Raw genomic sequence first — 18,818 nt, forward strand, 5'->3', positions numbered from 1 at the left:
GGTCAGACAAGCGCGGGTCAGATCCGTCTGACCCGCGTAAGCGTGGGTCAGACCCTGCTGACCCGCGCCGCCCGCGAGTCAGCAGTGTCTGTCGCGCTGTTTCGACCCCCGGACGTGTTTTCGACGGTTTTAAAGCAGTTTTCGCAGGATTTATCTATTCCAGGGGTTCTCAACTGACTTGATATCATCAACAAACATAGTTAGGCTGTTATTAACTAAAGATAAGGCCAAATCACTCATTCTCATCCAAATAACCGCACCCGAGGCTTATAATATGAGCCCAAGACCTTCATTTTACAGATCTGGAATTTTATCAAGGTGATGAGGTGCTGCTGGATTGAAGAGTCAAGGAGTACGAAATTTCAGCAAAGGCTAATGAGATCCCGACGAACTTCAGCACAAAGGAGAAGTCATTCGAATAATCCGAAGCCCCGTACGTCCGTTCCTTGAGATTCGGCTTTATCTTAATCTTGAGAAGAGCTACTGATTTCGCTTGGTCGATTTCAGCACTTCAAACAAATACCTCTTTGGTGAGGTAGGAGCTCCATTAATTTTTCGACAACCAGATCCGATCCCCGATCGTCCACGGATAAACCCCAGCACCGGCAAAGAACCCACGCAAGCAAGTGTCGATAAACGGATCTTGTGTCAAGAAAGTTGCGTTATTTGAATTCATTTGTAAACAATTAAAGTTTTAATAAAATTAATGATGAATGCGACTTTCAGCGAAAACAAATATCACTTCGTTCAGAATGTTCTTGAAGATGGAGATGTGGAGCTTATGAAGATTCACAAAAAAGATAATCCAACAGATATGCTCACAAAGGTGATTCCGAGCAATAAGTCGATCATTGTAGAAACTTATTACAAATTCGTGATTGTTGAGGCCTTTTGAGACCATTTGGATGAACTACGGACGACTTGATCCCTTGGGAGAGGGGGTACGTAGGCAACCACATTGGTGCAGTCGGTTTTGGCGAGACGACACATTGGTGCTCATGTTGGTGTTAGCTCAGTTTCGGGAACACTTCGTCGAGGTGGAGAATTGTAGAAAACAGCGTTGAATTGTTCAAAGTGTTAGAAGACAATAAAATTCAGCAGGCTACAGGTGTGGTGCGTGCCACACCCAGGTGTGGCAGAATCTGTCATGTTGTCTGGGGTGTAGTGCGTGCCACACCCGGGTATGGCAGACGCGTTTTCAGATTCCCACCCTGTTTTATATTATGTTTTGTTATAAATAGAAATACGTTTTTAGGGTTTCTTAACCAGAGAATTAGCATTGTTCTGAGCACTTTGAGAGGGAGATATTGTGATGGAGTTGAGATCTTTGATTAGGGTTATATTTGAGAGTTTGTGCGAGTTGTAACCCGTTGTAATTCTCCTCCATATAGTGAAATCTTCTCATCCTCTCCCCGTGGACGTAGTCAATTGTCGAACCACGTATATCTCTGTGTTTGTGTGATTTTGGCCGTTGATTTGTGGCTTGCTCTCGTGTTTGGTTCTTCTCTCATCGCTTGCCGACTCGTTTGGTTTGCGAGCATGCATCTGCCCGGCACGCAACAGCTTTCACTTTATGGATAAAAATGTCAAATAATTTACTCAGGGGTGACAAGGGGTCTATCTGCAATTAACCAAAAAAAAAGAGTAATGTATGGAAGCGAGAACGTACGTGTAATTTTGTCATATATATAAACCCCTTTATTTCTAACCTAAATTAACAGCCTCTAGATTTATCCGCATTGATTACTTACTAGTTACACTAAAAGCTCTCTCTTATATATAGTTCCCAACTTCATTTCTTTACTCAGTCAGCTTTCTCCTTCTCTCTGAATGTGGGTGTAAAGTTCTCTCAACTTTTTTCTGACTTTAATTTTTGTATTCATTTTGCAAATATTTTTGTATGTAGGAATTTGAGAAGAAAGATGGGAGCTAGAGTACTCTGTTTGATTCTTGGAGTAATTGGACTGTTTCAGTTAATGAATGCAAACCCCAGAAGGATTCTATTGGATACAGATGTGGACACTGATGATTTCTTTGCTCTCTTCTACATTTTGAAGCAAAACAGATCAGAGTTTGATCTCAAGGTTCGGTTCTTGATTGCTTTTTTAACTCAGTTATGTGATGTAAGTCACAGAGTTGGTATGTTTTATACTTCTATGATATGATATTACTATTTTCTTGGATTTAAATCTTCTGCACTACAAGAAAAGTACTGAAAAGACTACTGTAGTATCATAACGTTGATTTTTTTTTTTCTCATTGTTGATAACGGAGCACTCGGAAAACATAGTGTAAAGTGCTCCTAAGTTTTATCCCTTTTTTCTAAGAACACGGCTACTTTCAATTTTTGACAAAGAACCCTTTGGTGCCATTTGGCAACGGGTTAAGTGAGCGGTTAAGGAGACTTAGCCCCTTCTTAACTGGTTAATTACAAAAAATCTATACAATGGTTAAAGTGAGTTAACCCTCTATAATTTGCTAAAAGAAAAAAAATGCATAAAAGAGTTGAGCTAACCCTTATAGAGGTATCAAAACGAGTTAACCGCTCAAAATAATGAGTTTACTCATATTTAAAATGATTAAAAGTTAACCCCCCTCTTTATAAAAAACATAGTCAAACTCCTCGTTATTTTCAAACACTGAAACTGATCACAATTGCTAAAATAAAACTAAAAAATAGGTTAATAATTTAGTCCTTTAGTTATCGAATGGACAAGCTACGTTAATCCTTCTCCTTAATCCCTCTTTCTTTAGACCTTTGCCAAATAGAACCTTTAAGTTTTGCTCCTTTCTTCTAAGAGGCCCTTAACTTTCTTTTTTTTGACATTGGAATTCCTATGTTTTATTCTCTTCTTCTAAAAAGCCCCCAAATTTTCTTAATAACTTAGGGATTTTGTTGTCAAAAGCAGAAAAGTGGGCACTGATTAGAAAGGAGGCGTAAAACTTAGAGGCCTATAGTTGTTTAAAAAGAATTGAGAACTTCTTAGAGGAGAGGGGTAAAACTTAGGGGTTTCTTGTCAAAATTAGAAAGATGTGGGCTTATTTGAAAATAAGAGTAAAACTTAGGAGCTTCTTAGACAATGTTCTCGATCTCACAATGAAAGGTGTGCAAACTGAACATATGTATTAGCTATAGTACTAATCATACTTGTATATGCTACTGGTCATGGATACTAGATATAAAACCAATATAGGTCCACAAAAATATATATAGTGGAAAATCATATATAAATATGAAGCGAACATGAAGGAAATATAAATAAATTTGAAAAATATAAAGCCTATGTTATATAATAGTATCTGAACAAAACAAAATTTCTAAAGTCTTAGTTTCTCAATACGCTCTCTATATCTAAAAGATCAAAATTCTCACACTAGCCAAATTTCAACTTAGATCCATTAATTTTCGTTCAAACCATTTCAATATTCTGATTTTGATGCATACGTTCAGATATTCATATTTAGTTATGTCTTTATTCTCATCCGTGTCCTACAATTTTTTTTAAAAAAATATTGTATATATTAAGCCATGGCAGTACAAATATTTTTATCTTATCATAAACGAACACGGATACATCCAGTTTTGATTAAAATCTTTTATGTATTTTCTTTTATTTATAAAGATTTTTTTTAAAAATTCCCTCTTTTTTAATTCGATATTTGCTGCTGCTTCAAAAGGAGGGGGAAAAAGAATTACATGATTACGTGCTCCACTACAAGAAAGAAATTATGAGAATTGCTTCTCTTAAAGATATCTACATAACCATCTTCGTCGTATATGTGTTGAGACCTAGTTTATGTATAAACTGTTGGGGATTCGAAACAATCAATCGAACCCTCGCCCTTCCGGACCTTGTGTTGAAAGTAGGAAAGTAGGAAATTCACCATAAATTAGATCAAAACTTATAAAAGAGTAAAGGAGACGAACACACAGATTTAACGAGGTTCGACAACGTGCTTACGTCCTCGGGAGCCACACCACACAATTCTTTTATTAGTTGAAGAAGAAATACAAGCTCTCAAACTAGGTTTTTATCTCTCTGAGATTCTCTCTTTTTCTACAGTCAAAAAAACTCTCTTTTTCGTGTTCTTACAAACCCTAAAAATCGTTTAAGGTATATATATAGAGTCCTGGTAGAAACAGAATCCAAAACAATTTAGGAAACTGGTTGACTGAGTCGTGGTCGACAGTGACGGTCGACCGCACAGGTCTCGCGGTCGATCGAACCAAAACCCGAGACCAAAACCAATTACAGAGATTTGTGCGGTCGAACGTCGCGATCGACCGCCTTCGGATCAAACTCTTCCTGAGCTCCTGTGCCTGTTTACGGTCGACCGCAGAAGACTCGCGGTCGACCGTGGATCTTTCTGCCTGTTTTCTTCGTCGTTTTGATTCCAGCTCTTGTCTCGACTTTGGGTCTACACTTTAGACTAACAATCTCCCATTTGAAGACCAAAGTGCCTGCAGTGAGTTCACCTAAACTCTCCCCTTCTTCGCGTGTATCTTCCCCTCCTCGAAAAATCATTTCTTCAATCAACAATATCCCAGCGATCTCGCCAATCCTCGTAGTGTGGCTCCGCCTTTGTTTTCTGCTCGTGAAGGCCAACTGAAGTTGCGCACAACTCCAGTTTCTCAATGGTGACTGCCTTCGTCAACATGTCCGTCGGATTTTGACTCTCCAAAATCTTCATCAAATGTAACTTTCCGTCTTCAACCAGCGAGCGTATAAAATGGTATTTTACGTCGATATGCTTCGTTCTGGCATGATATACTAGATTCTTGGCAAGAGGTATAGCGTTCTGGCTATTATAATAAAGAACTCCTTTCCATTGCTTCAGATCCAACTCTTCCAAATACCCATTCAACTAGATCATCTCCTTGCTTGCCTCAGTCATCACGACATACTCAGCCTCGGTTGTAGACAAAATCACAATCTTCTGCAGACGTGAGACTCAGCTCACTACTGTCAATGCTAGCTAAGGTATAAACATACCCCGTGGTACTTCGCCTCGTATCATGATCACCGGCGAAGTCCACATCCACGTATTCCTGCAGCACCAACTCATTCCTCCTAAAACATAGTGGCTTGTTCGTTGTTCCCCTCAAGTACCGCAATATCCACTTTACGGTCTCCCAATGCTGCTTCCCTGAATTGCTTGCAAACCTGCTCACAACTCCCACTGCATGGGTGATGTCCGGCCTCGTGCAAACCATCGCGTACATGAGACTCCCAATGGCCAAAGAATATGGCACACTGCTCATATGTTCTCTATCTGTATCTGTCTTGGGTGATTACTCCTCAGATAACTTGAACTGACTTCCAAGGGGCGTGCTAACAACTTTAGCATCCTGCATATTGAACCTCTGAAGTACCTTCTTAATGTATTCTGCTTGGCTCAATCTCAACGTCCCTTCAGCTTCATCCCTATTGATTCATATCCCTAGAATCTGCTTTGCTGCACCTAGATCCTTCATTGTAAATTCCTTTGCTAGCTACTTTTTCAAACTGTTTATATCTTCTAAACACAGTCCTGCTACCAACATTTCATCAACATATAATAACAAGATAATGAAGCTGGACTTGAAGCTTTTGAAATAACAGCAATGATCCAAAATTACATCTTTTGTAGCTATTGTTTTGCATAAAGTTATCAAACTTCTTATACCACTGTCTTGGAGCCTGTTTTAAGCCATATAATCTCTTCTTGAGCTTGCACACCATCTCTTTCTTTCCTTCTTCAATGAAGCCAACAGGCTGTTTCATGTAGATTTCTTCATCTAAGTCACTATGAAGAAAGACAGTCTTCACATCTAACTGCTTAAGAAAGAGATCTTCTGCAGCTACCAAACTCAATATCATTCTGATGGTCGTGAGCTTCACAACAGGGGAAAAAATCTCTGTGTAGTCCACTCCTTCCCGCTGTTGAAACCCTTCACTACTAATCTGGCCTTGAATCTCTTGTTTCCATCACTCTCTTGCTTGACCCGATAGACCCATTTGTTATGTAAGGCATTCTTCTGTGCAGGGAGCTGGGCTAACTCCCATGTCTCATTAGTGAGTAGAGAATCCATCTCATCCTGCATCGTATGCTTCCACTGCTGAGATTCACTCACTTGCATTGCCTCTTTATAGCACTCTGGCAAACCCCTATCTGTCAACAATAAGTAGTCAAGAGATGAAAAATATTTGGGATTTGGTTTGGGTACCCTGGATGACCTCCTAAGCTCCATGCCCTGTGTAGTTTCTTCTGCACCTAGAGCCTTCTCCCCGTTCTGTGGTCAGAATAAACATCATCACCTTTATCTAGAAGTTCTTCTATATCCACGTACTCAGACCCATCTGTATCTGAAATGCTGCTCCTACTGCTTTGGCTATCATTGGCTGTTCTTGTACATCACCTCCTCATTGAATATCACGTCCCTGCTTCTGATGATCTTCCTGTTCTTCTAATCCCAAAGGCGATACCCGAACTCATCAATGTCGTATCCAATGAATGTGCACTTTTGTGACTTAGCTTCTAGCTTGTTTCTGACATGGTCACTGCTATGAACATAAGCCACACAACTAAATACCCGCAAGTGTGAGAGATTTATCTTCTTTCCACTCCAACCCTCTTCTGGAATTCCAAAATCTAATAGAACTGATGGCCCGTGATTAATAAGTTAAGCTGTTGTATGCACCGTATCCGCTTAAAATGTCTTAGGTAGACCTGCATGTAATCATATACTTCTGGCACGCTCTGTCAAGGTTCTGTTCATCCTCTCTGCAATACCGTTCTACTGCACATAACCTCTTGAACTCCTCCTGCTCGTATTCTTCACCATTGTCTGATCTCAGACACTTTACCTTCAGATTTGTCTCGTTCTTCACCATGACCTTCCACTTCTTAAAGACTCCAAACATCTCTGCCTTGTGCTTCATGAAGTAGACCCACACCTTCGTCGAGTGATCGTCGATGAAGGTGACATAATATCTCAAACCGCCAAAAGAAGACATGCTGGCTAGACCCCATACATCTGTATGAATCAACTCTAGCTTCTGAGCCTTAGGTGACCTTCCACCCTTCTGGAAACTAACCCTCTTCTACTTCCCAAAGATGTAGTCTTCACAAACCCCGACTTTCACGGAGTCGATCCCGATCAGTTTTCCCTGTGAATGTAAGATCTTCATCCCCTTCTCGCTCATGTGTCCTAGCATGTTGTGCCACAAATCTGTACTCTCTTTGCTAGCTTTAATTGTTAGGGTGTCACTCGTATGTAAGGTGAGGTAGAGAGTCCCGAGTTTGTTGCCTCGAGCAACTATCATCGTACCGTTGGAGATTCTCTACGAATCCCCTGTGAATGTCGAAACATAGCCTTTTGCTCTAAGCTGTCCCACCGAAACAAGATTCCTCTTTAGTTTTGGCACGTGTCTCACATTCTTTAAGGTCCACTTAGAGTCCTTCATCTGAATCTGCACTTTACCCTTTCCAACAATATTACAGGGCTCGTTATTCCCCAAATACACTTTTCCAAAGTCCCCCGCTACATAGTTCTATAGAAGCTTCCTGTTAGCAGTAGCGTGGAAAGATGCTCCTGAGTCAATGACCCAAGAATCCGAGTCGCTATCCATAGCAAAGATCAAGGCGTCCTGCACAATATGAGCCTCCTGCTCACCCGTATCCTTTTTTGGACTCCTGCAGACTAAAGATATATTGCCCTACTTCCCGCAATTCCAACACTTCCCTTTGATAGGCCTAACCTTCGAGTTTGACCTCTTCTTCACTAATTTCGATGATTCCTGTTTTGGTTTCTTTTCTTCTGGCTTCTGCCTCTCTGCTCGAAACTTAGAGCTGAACATGAACCTTCTGATTTGGACGATTTTCTTCTAACCTCCTCGGATAGAATCATGCTAACCACCTCACTCAATTCAACTTTTCTTTCCCCGCCGAATTGCTGATTACCGTCACATAACCTGCCCAACTATCCGACAACTGCGATAGTAATAATAGGGCCTGCACTTCGTCATCAAACGTGATATCTACGGAGATAAGCTGATCAACAATCATGTTAAACTCGTTGAGGTGCATCGTGAAGGACCGTCCTTCTGCCATCTTGAGGTTGAAAAGAGTTTTGATGAGATGCACTTTGTTTTCCACCGACGGTTGCTCGTACATCTTCGCGAGCGCTTCCATAAGCCCCACCATCGTCTTCTCCTTTAATATGTTGTGGGCTACTAATTTGGTGAGCGACAAACGGATTTACCCTAGAGCCTTCCTATCCAGTATCTCTTAATCACCATTTGACTCCTCTTTCTTCTGTCCCTTCTCCTTGCCCATCAACGGGCGATACAAATCCTTCTGGTACAGATAGTCCTCCATCTGTGACTTCCAGTAGGCAAGTCTAAACCGCCAAACTTCTCGATCTTTGATTTGTTTTCCTCTATTATGGTTTTCACACAAATTGCTGAACGAAGCTCTGATACCAGTTGTTGGGGATTTGAAACAATCAATCTAACCCTTGCCCTTCCGGACCTTGTGTTGAAAGTAGGAAAGTAGGAAATTCACCATAAATTAGATCAAAACTTATAAAAGAGTAAAAGAGACGAACACACAGATTTAACGAGGTTCGACAACGTACCTACGTCCTCGGGAGCCACACCACATAATTCTTTTATTAATTGAAGAAGAAATACAAGCTCTTAAACTAGGGGTTTATCTCTCTGAGATTCTCTCTCTTTCTACAGTAAAAAAAACTCTCTTTTTCGTGTTCTTACAAATCCTAAAAATCGTTTAAGGTATATATAGAGTTCTGGTAGAAACAAAATCACAAATGGTTTAGGAAACTGGCTGACTGTGTCGCGGTCGACCATGGCGGTCGACCGCGCAGGTCTCGCGATCGATCGCAGTGGTCGACCGAACCAAAACCTGAGACCAAAACCAATTACAGAGATTTGTGTGGTCGACCGCCACGGTCGACCATCTTCGGATCCAGCTCCTCCTGAGCCCCTGTGCCTGTTCGGAGTCGACCGCAGAAGACTCGCGGTCGACCGTGGATTTGTCTGCCTGTTTTCTTCGTCGTTTTGATTCCAGCTCTTGTCTCGACTTTGGGTCTACACTTTAGACTAACAAAAACCTTATACCATGGTGTGATAAGGGTGTTTGAGGAGGGGAGAAGAGTAACAAGATAAGAAATTTGGTTTGAAAGGAAATTTTGGGTGTTGGGGTGGTGGAGTGAGTGGAGGAGATCGGATGGAGAAAATGAACTAACAAGTGGAGAGAAAAAATTCTCTCAAGTTAAAGACACATGACAAGAAGGAAAACGAACCATATAGCAAGACAAAAATTGAACGATTAAATCATGAGCTTAGTATTTCGAGTAGTACCTTATTTTCATTATGGTATACATTTTTTTTTTCATTTTGGAGATTATAATATTAACATAAACTTTTGATGCCAATTTGATATTATGTTGTATAGAAAAATAACCAAATTTATATATTTCTTAGTAGAAAAAATAACAAGATTGGTTTTAATTTTGATATTAATGTTGGGGATGCACAATGCCCCTGATGCGATTTGGAAATAGAGATTTAGGAGAGAAGAGAGAAAAAGCAAACAATCTCAAACACACAAGATTTACGTGGTTCGCTTCTCAATGTGAGAAACTACGTCCACGGCCGCCGCAGGAGAAAAATTCACTATTTTTCGTCTCTTTATATCATGCCCTAATCAACCCCTTTATAGACTTAAGGGTTTAACCAAAAAAAAAAGAAATAGAACAAAACAGGTTAAAATTCGAAACTGGACCAAAACCCGACTCCGGTCGACCGCCGCACCACGTGCGGTCGACCGCGACGAATCCTATTCCTGATCAAGCTCTCTGGACTTTGGGCGGTCGACCGCAGCGCCATGTGCGGTCGACCGCGAAGCTGACCGCAGTCTGGGCTTGCTCTCTGGACTTTTGCCGGTCGACCGCAGCGCCATGCTCGGTCGACCGCGATGAGCTCCTGGCCTGTGCACCCAGCTGTGCACGACGTCGGTCGACCGCCGCGCCATGACCGGTCGACCGCGATGAGCTCCTATTCCTTCAATGTTTTTGCTTGAACTCCGCCATCGTCGATCCTGTTCATCCTATTCTAACTTTGTTCCTCTTCTCTTCTGAAGTATAGGGCATGCTTGATAGTTAGGCTTCACATATCCTAACAATCTCCCACTTGGAGACTAACTATCAACCTCTTTTAGCTCTCTCTACGGCGACGGCCTCCGTACCATCAAGTGCTGAGGCCAACTAAAGTTGAACACAACTTCAGTTTCTCTATAGTGACAACCTTGGTAAGCATATCAGCTGGGTTCTTACTTCCTTAAATCTTCACAAGTTCTAACATGTCCTCGTCCAACGCTGATCTTATGAAGTGGTAGCGGACCTGTATGTGTTTGGTCCTTGCATGAAAAGCGGGATTCTTTGCCAAATGAATTACGCTCTGGCTATCACAATGTAGGACACTCTTCTCACTTTTCTGTCCCAGCTCCTCCAAGAAACCCTGCAACCATATCATCTCCTTGCTTGCCTCTGTCACAGTAACATATTCAGCCTCTATCATTGATAAAGCAACGATCTTCTGCAACTGAGAAACACAACTAATAGCTGTAGAGCCCAAAGTGAATACATATCCTATAGTGCTCCTTCTCTGGTCTATCTCACCAGCATAGTCTGCATCAACAAAACCCTGCAGGACTAACTTGCCTCTCCTGAAGCATAAGCAATCTTCTATAGTACCTCGCAGGTATCTCAGAATCCACTTTACTGCTTCCCAGTGCTGCTCTCCTGGATCTGATATAAATCTGCTCACAGCTCCCACTACATGGGCAATGTCAGGTCTCGTGCATACCATGGCGTACATAAGGCTTCCGATGGCTGAAGCATAAGGAACCTTAGCCATGTAATCTTTCTCTTCATCAGTCTCGGGGCACTGCTCCTTAGTCAATCTGAAATGACTAGCTAACGGTGTGCTGACGGCCTTAGCACCACTCATCCCGAATCTCTCAAGCACCCGTCGAATATACTCGGCCTGAGATAGTCGTAGTGTGCCTAAGAGTTTGTCTCTGCTGATCTTCATTCCCAATATCTGCTTTGTTGTGCCTAGGTCCTTCATGTCAAACTCACTCGACAGCTGCTTCTTCAGCTTCTTGATCTCTCTCATATCTGACCCGGCCACAAGCATGTCGTCGACATATAGGAGCAGGATGATGTAACTCTTGTCAAACTCTTTGACAAAACAACAATGATCAGCATTGCACCTGGAGTAGCCGTTCCTGTGCAAGAATCCATCGAATTTTTTGTACCATTGCCTTGAAGCTTGTTTTAGGTCGTACAAGCTCTTCTTCAATCTGCATACCATCTTCTCTTTTCCCTTCTGAGTAAACCCCTCTGGCTGCTGCATATATATCTCTTCCTCTAGATCACCGTGGAGGAAAGCCGTCTTTACATCTAGCTGCTCGAGATGTAGATCTTCAGCTGCAACAATACTCAGGACTGTTCTGATGGTAGTTAGTTTGACTACTGGAGAGAAGATTTCTGTGTAATCAACTCCTTCTCTCTGCTGAAATCCTTTAACCACCAATCTGGCCTTGTATCTCTTGGAACCATCATGTTCCTCTTTGATTCTGTACACCCATTTATTGCTCAAGGCCTTTTTCCCCGTTGGTAGCTTCGCAAGTTCCCATGTATTGTTGGTGTCCAAGGATTTTATTTCATCTTTCATGGCGAGCTCCCACTTGCTCGCATCATCCACTCGAAGGGCCTCATCATAACTTTCTGGCTCTCCACCGTCACTCAAAAGTAGGTAATTGAGATGAGCTCTTGGCTGTAGTGATGGATACTTAGGATTGGGCTTGGGAACTCTAGCTGACCGCCTCAACTCTCTAACGGGGGAAACAATCTCTCCATCTTCATCTGCCCCCTCTGAAGTGGTCTCATCCATCATCTCTTCTTCTTCATCAGAACTAGCGAAATATGTAGGATCACTCTGCATCGAGCTAGTGGGCTGAACTGCATCACGGTCTTTGTAGAGGACTGATTCGTTAAAGACCACATCCCTGCTTCTGATGATTTTCTTGTTCTGCTCGTCCCAGAACTTGTAGCCAAACTCATCGCCGCCATAGCCAACAAAGAAACATTTTAAGGACTTAGGATCAAGTTTGCTTCTAGCATGATCACTCAGATGTACATATGAAACACATCCAAATACTCTCAGGTGAGAAAGGTTTACCTGCTTTCCACACCATATTTCTTCAGGTATTTTGTACTCCAAAGGCACCGATGGTCCCCGGTTGATCAAGTAGGCAGCTGTGTTGACTGCTTCTGCCCAGAATTGCTTTGGAAAACCTGCTTGTAACCGCATACTTCTGGCTCTATCAGTCAATGTTCTGTTCATGCGTTCTGCTACGTCATTCTGCTGGGTGTACCTGGCACTGTCCTCTCTAATCTAATGTCGCTGTCATAACAGAACTTCTTGAACTCTGAGTCTTCATACTCGCCGCCGTTGTTAGAACAAAGCTTCTTGATCTTCAAACCGGTCTCGTTCTCAACCATAGCCTTCCATCGCTTGAAGACTTCAAACACTTCTGATTTGTGTTTCATGAAATAGACCCAAGTCTTCCTCGAGTGATCATCTATAAAGGTCATGAAATATAACATTCCGCCGGTGGATGGAACCGATGCTGTGCCCCACACATCTGTGTGAACTAACTCAAGCTTCTCTTCTTTAGGAGTTCTGCCAACCCTTTTGAAGCTTATTCTCTTTTGTTTCCCTAGAATGCAGCTTTCACATAGGTCAATATCAGCCGATCTCAAACCTGGTAACTTCTCGTTCGATTGCATAACCTTTAGGCCTTTGCTACTCATGTGACCTAGCCTCTGGTACCACAAATTTGAGTCTTCACTGCCTTCAGCCACTGCAATGGAACCTCGTGCATCTATCGTCATGTAGAGAGATCCCGTCTTTGTACCACGGGCAACAACCATGGATCCCTTTGTAACCTTCCATGTATCACATGCAAAGGTTGATACGTATCCCTCTTTCGCCAATTGTCCTATGGAAATCAGATTTTTCCTCAAGCTAGGAACATGTCTCACATCACTCAGCTTCCATGTAGACCCATTGAGCTTAATTTGCACGACTCCTTTGCCAACAATATCACAAGGATGATCATCACCAAGATAGACTTTTCCTAGGTTTCCTGAAATGTAGATCTCAAATAAATCTCTATTTGAGGTAGCATGAAATGAAGCTCCTGAATCCAGCACCCACGATTCAGTTTTACTCTCCAACGAACAGATTAGGGCATCATCTGATTCTCCTGAGGCCACGTTCGCTTCAGTCTTGTTCTCCTTATCCTTCTTGGGTTCTCGGCACTGATTCTCATAGTGGCCAAACTTGCCACAATTCCAGCAATCGATCTCCTTCTTGCCCTTGCGGTTCCTGGACTTTGGCCTTCCGTTCCTCGAGTTAGATCTTCCTCGGCTACTCCCTCTATTTCTGTTTCTGTTTCTTCCTATGCCCTCAAGATTCAAGGCCGACCCTGAATTAGAAATCCCTTCCTCTTGTCTTCTTATTTCCTCAGTCATAATCATATCCATCACCTCTGAAAACTTCAGTTTTGATTTGCCACATGATCCACTGATCGAGATAACGGTGCCCTTCCAACTGTCGGGCAATTGACCAAGTATCAAGAGGGCTTGGATTTCATCATCAAACTGAATATTGACCGAATTTAATTAATCCGTGATCTCGTTAAACTCGTTCAGGTGTTCCTTGAATTTCCGACTCTCGGACATCCTCAAATTAAATAGCTTTTTAATGAGATGTACCTTATTCGCCGCAGATGGCTGCTCATACATACTAGACAACGCCGCCATGAGATCCGCCGTCGTATTCTGATTCTTGATGTTGAACGCTACTGATTTAGACAAGGTCAACCTAATCGCTCCAAGGGCCTTTCGATCCAATAGCTTCCAATCCGCATCTTTCATATCCGTCGGCTTCTCTCTCAATGGTAGGTATAAATCCTTCTGATAGAGGTAGTCCTCCATCTGCATCTTCCAGAATCCGAAGTTTGTTCCATCAAACTTCTCAATCTTGGATGTTTCCTTCTCAGATCCTATTGTCTCTAACCTCAAATCGCTCGCGCCGAATCTGGTCGCTCTGATACGACTTGTTAGGGATGCACAACCCCCCTGATGCGATTTGGAAATAGAGAATTAGGAGAGAAGAGAGAAAAATCAAACAATGTCAAACACACAAGATTTGCGTGGTTCGCTTCTCAATGTGAGAAACTACGTCCACGACCGCCGCAGGAGAAAAATTCACTATTTTTCGTCTCTTTACATCATGCCCTAATCAACCCTTTTATAGACTTAAGGGTTTAACCAATAAAAAAGGAAACAGAACAAAACAGGTTAAAATTCGAAATTGGGCCAAAACCCGACTCCGGTCGACCGCCGCACCACGTGCGGTCGACCGTGACTAATCCTATTCCTGATCGAGCTCTCTGGACTTTGGGCGGTCGACCGCAGCGCCATGTGCGGTCGACCGCGAAGCTGACTGCAGACTGGGCTTGTTCTCTGGACTTTTGCCGGTCGACCGCAGCGCCATGCTCGGTTGACCGCGATGAGCTCCTGGCCTGTGCACCCAGCTGTGCACGACGTCGGTCGACCGCCGTGCCATGGCCGGTCGACCGCGATGCAGAAAACTGTCTCCTTCGTCGTTTTTGCTTGAAATCTGCCATCGTCGATCCTGTTCATCCTGTTCCAACTTTGTTCCTCTTCTCTTCTGAAGTATAGGGTATGCTTGATAGTTAGGCTTCACATATCCTAACAATTAATTCCATAGTATCGCGTGTAAAAAAATACCATATGAAAAATATGGGTCCCATTAAGAATGCCGATTTGATAATTTGCCCACTAAAAAATGATGTACTGCGAAAACCATATTACATAAACACTTAAAAAAACAAACTCAAAACACCATTAAACTCTTGTAAATTTGTTTTGTGCAACCAAGTCTTGAATGGATTTCCTTCCCTACTTCGCTGCACTCTGCTCTTCTCTTCTCTCCAACGTGCCCACTAGCAAAGAATGAGTTACACAATGACAATGACACATCACATTAATTTTTGGCATGTTATTTCATGTGCGACTTTGTAAGCCAAAAAAGATCATGGAACTCGGAATAAGGACATATTAATTAGAAGCATCTCTATAGGAATAGGACAATTTACATTATAGAGAAAAGAGTTAAAATTTTAAACTAATCACTTCTAAATGGTATAAATTACTCTACTCTATGGAGGCGTTCTAATAAAATCTGCACTTAGGACCTTGTGGACCGTCAAAAGGAGTTAATTAGAGGCAAGTAATGAAGCAAATATATTTTAATTTTTTAATTGATATTTGACTATTTAAAGAAAATGATTTTTTTTAATTGAGAATCATTTTACTCAAAAACTAAAAGTGCAAATTATTTAGGCCATAGGTCAACACTATATATCAAGTTAACATCTATTCTCCACCTCCAAAATCACCTTCAGCAGTCCACATATAGAAGAAATCTATTACGGAGAAAGGTCAAGTCTGATACAATCCAATCCTCTCCTCTTATCGTCATTAATTAGAAATAGAAAATATGGAAAAAGGTATTGGCTTGAAAGCAAGGACATCAAAAGTTACTGTCCCCGTCGTCTCGAGCACAACCAGTAACACCTAAAACCATTTTCCTAAACTTTATCCCAATTTATCCCCCATATTGCAATAACCAATAAACAAATTTATCTTGCACTAACTATTCTACTTTGATTTTTTTTTAATTAAAAAGTGATGGTTCTTGTGTTAATTAAGATTATTCATATGTGGATATAGTCCTGCATTGAATACAAAAACTGATGAGTTTAAAATAGAACTTCAAACTAATATCTAACAGCTCAAACTTTTGGGTAAAAAATTAATTTCTAATCTCTACCTAAGGGTCATTAACTCTATGTTTAGCCTGACTTCTTCCCAATTTGTTAGGTGCAAGACAAAGTTGTTTTTATTAATTAAGTACTCCACCACACGCGATGCGTGCCTGACACAATATGTATTTGTGTAAAAATTAAAATTGCTTTTATCACCTATGCTAATATAAGTATGTGTATTTATTGTGAAAACTGATATTAAGTCTAAGGTAATTCACAATGTTGGGGGATCGTCACACCCACTCTCTGCAGAAGCGAATCATCTCGAGAGAAAGCCCTGTCTTTTGTTTTTCACAAAAGTGAAGCCAACCTTGATGTTCCTGTTTTAATATGAAACAAGAACAGAAGTGAATATCTCAGCGAGGTGAGATATACACTATTCCCGATATCAGTTCTAGATCTGAATATCGAGGGAATGACAAGTAATGGCGAATACACAAAAACCAATAAAGAAGACACGAGATTTACGTGGTTCGACAAACTTGCTTACATCCACGGGAGGGGGTGAAGGGAGATTCCACTATGATGGAGAACACCGACGACTTGCGCAACCAGCAAGCTCGTCCCAAAGAGATGAGGCTTCGATTTTACCCAAGAAAAGATGACCATTTTCTTGTACAATCGTTCCAAGTTCTCTCTCTTTTCTCTCCTCAAGATCTCACCTTTTAGATCTAAAAAAACTCTATTAAAACTCTCTGCTATAGCCAGTAAACCCCCAATTTGAAACCCTAGGACGAGGTTCCTATTTATACCAAGAAACCAGGGCCCAAAAAATAATCTGGAAAAGATCTGCACCGATCTGGAAAGCCCGCTTCGAGACACCCTGAGGTGTCTCGGGTGCCGAGACACCTTAGGGTGTCTCGCATGCCGAGGAGACACCCTTTGGTGTCTCGCAGTGTCCATGCGCCATGCCGACGAGACATCCTTCTCGCGATGTCTGTTCACAATTCTCCACCTCGTACATCATTTTATAAACCTTAAATTTTGGGTGAACACTAGAAGAACGCTACAAGCATCACAAGAGAGATCTGAAATACCAAACCATGTCAAAACCAGCTGCACCATTATACGATGACTGCCTATGTACCCTTTGACCGAGATCAAGCTAACTGTAGTTCTGAAAAATTTATTATCCATATAGTCTCCACCTCACCCTATCACCGCCCCGAATGGCCATGCCCTCTTGGGCAGATCAACACGGGCTGATATGAATCAATCCTAAGCAATACTAAAACTTGCTACTTGTTACCACCTCGGTCAACATGTCTGCGGGATTCTCATTTGTGTACACCTTCATGAGAGAAATATCACCTTCCTCTATGACATCCCACACAAAATGATACCTAACATTGATATACTTGGTACGAGCATGATGAACTTGATTCTTAGCCAAATAAATTACACTATGGCTATCACACCACAAGTTCACACACTTCTGCTCAATCCTCAAATCATCTAGAATACCCCAAAACCATAATGCTTCCTTCACTCCCCTTGCCATGGCTATGTACTCAACCTCTATAGTAGAAAGTGGCACTATAGCCTGTAACATCGATTGCAAACTAACTGGAGCACCATATATTCTGAACATATAACCAGTAGTAGATCGTCATCTGTATAGATCGCCCGCAAAATCTGAGTCTACAAACCCATCAATTGTAGGCATCCAAAATTGCCTACAAGGTTCACGTACGCAGCTCGAGGCGAAATGCAAACGATAAGCATCATCATTCAAGTCAAGAAATGATTATCCAGCCCCGTGGAAGCTAACGAATCTACAAAATGAGTCATTAGAGTATACAAGTCAACGGAATGACGAAATACGCAATGCAAGTCCGGAGAAGTTAGAAAGTGTCAAATACCTCAAAGTGGCCCGCACTAAGGATTAATATTTTGACCATGATACAAATTGAATCTGGAAAAATTCAAAAGATGAAAGTTGAAGGCATCTTCATCAGCTTTCCAACGCATCTTGAATCACTTCATTTCGAGGTCGGATGAGTGAGTTAAGGCCGCTACAGTCTGACCCATGCTACAATCCGACCCGCGCTACAGTATCCGACCCGCGCTACAGTAATCCGACCCGCGCTACAGTGCTCTGACCCGTGCTATAGTGATTCGACCCTCATGCTACAGTGATCTAACCCATGCTGTTTTGATCCCCGGATGCGTTTTCGACAGTTTTGAGCGGTTTTCTCGGTATTTATCTGTTCCAGGGGTTCCCAACTGATCTGATATCATCCCTAAACATTGTTAATCAGTTATTAACTGAAGATAAGAACGAATCATTCATTCTTATCCAAAACCCCCAACCAAAGCCTATAAATACGAGATCGGTGACTCATTTCAAGGGGCGGATTAATTATCAAGACGAGGAGGTGCTGCCGAGTTGGAGAGCAAGGGAGCACGAATTTCAGCAAGGGCTAGCAAGATCTCGGTGAATCCCGGCATAAAGAAGGAGAAATTCGAAGGATCTGAAGCCTGTTCTCATCCGTTCCTCGAGATTAAGCTTGGTCTTAATCTCGAGAAGAGCTACTGATTTTGCTTGGTCGATTTCAACGTTTTAAGCAAATACCTCCTTGGTGAGGTAGGAGCTCTGCCAAATTTTCAGCAACCGGATCTGATCAAAGGTGGTCCATGGATAAACCCCCGCACAGGCGAAGACACCCACGCAAGCAGGAGACGATAAACGAATCTTGCGTTTATTTTAAAAAGAATTGTATCTTTTATTTTCATTGTATAAAAGTCTTATAAAAAGACCGATCTTTTTGAACTTATTGTAACGATCAAAGTTGTAATGAGTTATACAATGAAGAAAACAATTT

The 18,818-nt window shown here is 41.8% G+C and overlaps 1 protein-coding gene across 1 annotated transcript in view; it reads left to right on the forward strand.

The window, feature by feature from the left end:
- The window catches only part of LOC109841692, a 42,443-nt gene continuing 25,577 nt past the window's right edge, over nt 1,953–18,818 (forward strand). Inside the window, 1 exon segment of the mRNA XM_020410639.1 lies at nt 1,953–2,084. Within this exon segment, the coding sequence (XP_020266228.1) occupies nt 1,977–2,084 (108 nt within the window). The 5' untranslated portion in view covers nt 1,953–1,976.

The sequence above is a fragment of the Asparagus officinalis genome, chromosome 5 (genome assembly GCF_001876935.1).
Source record: "Asparagus officinalis chromosome 5, Aspof.V1, whole genome shotgun sequence".
Taxonomy (NCBI): Eukaryota; Viridiplantae; Streptophyta; class Magnoliopsida; order Asparagales; family Asparagaceae; genus Asparagus; species Asparagus officinalis.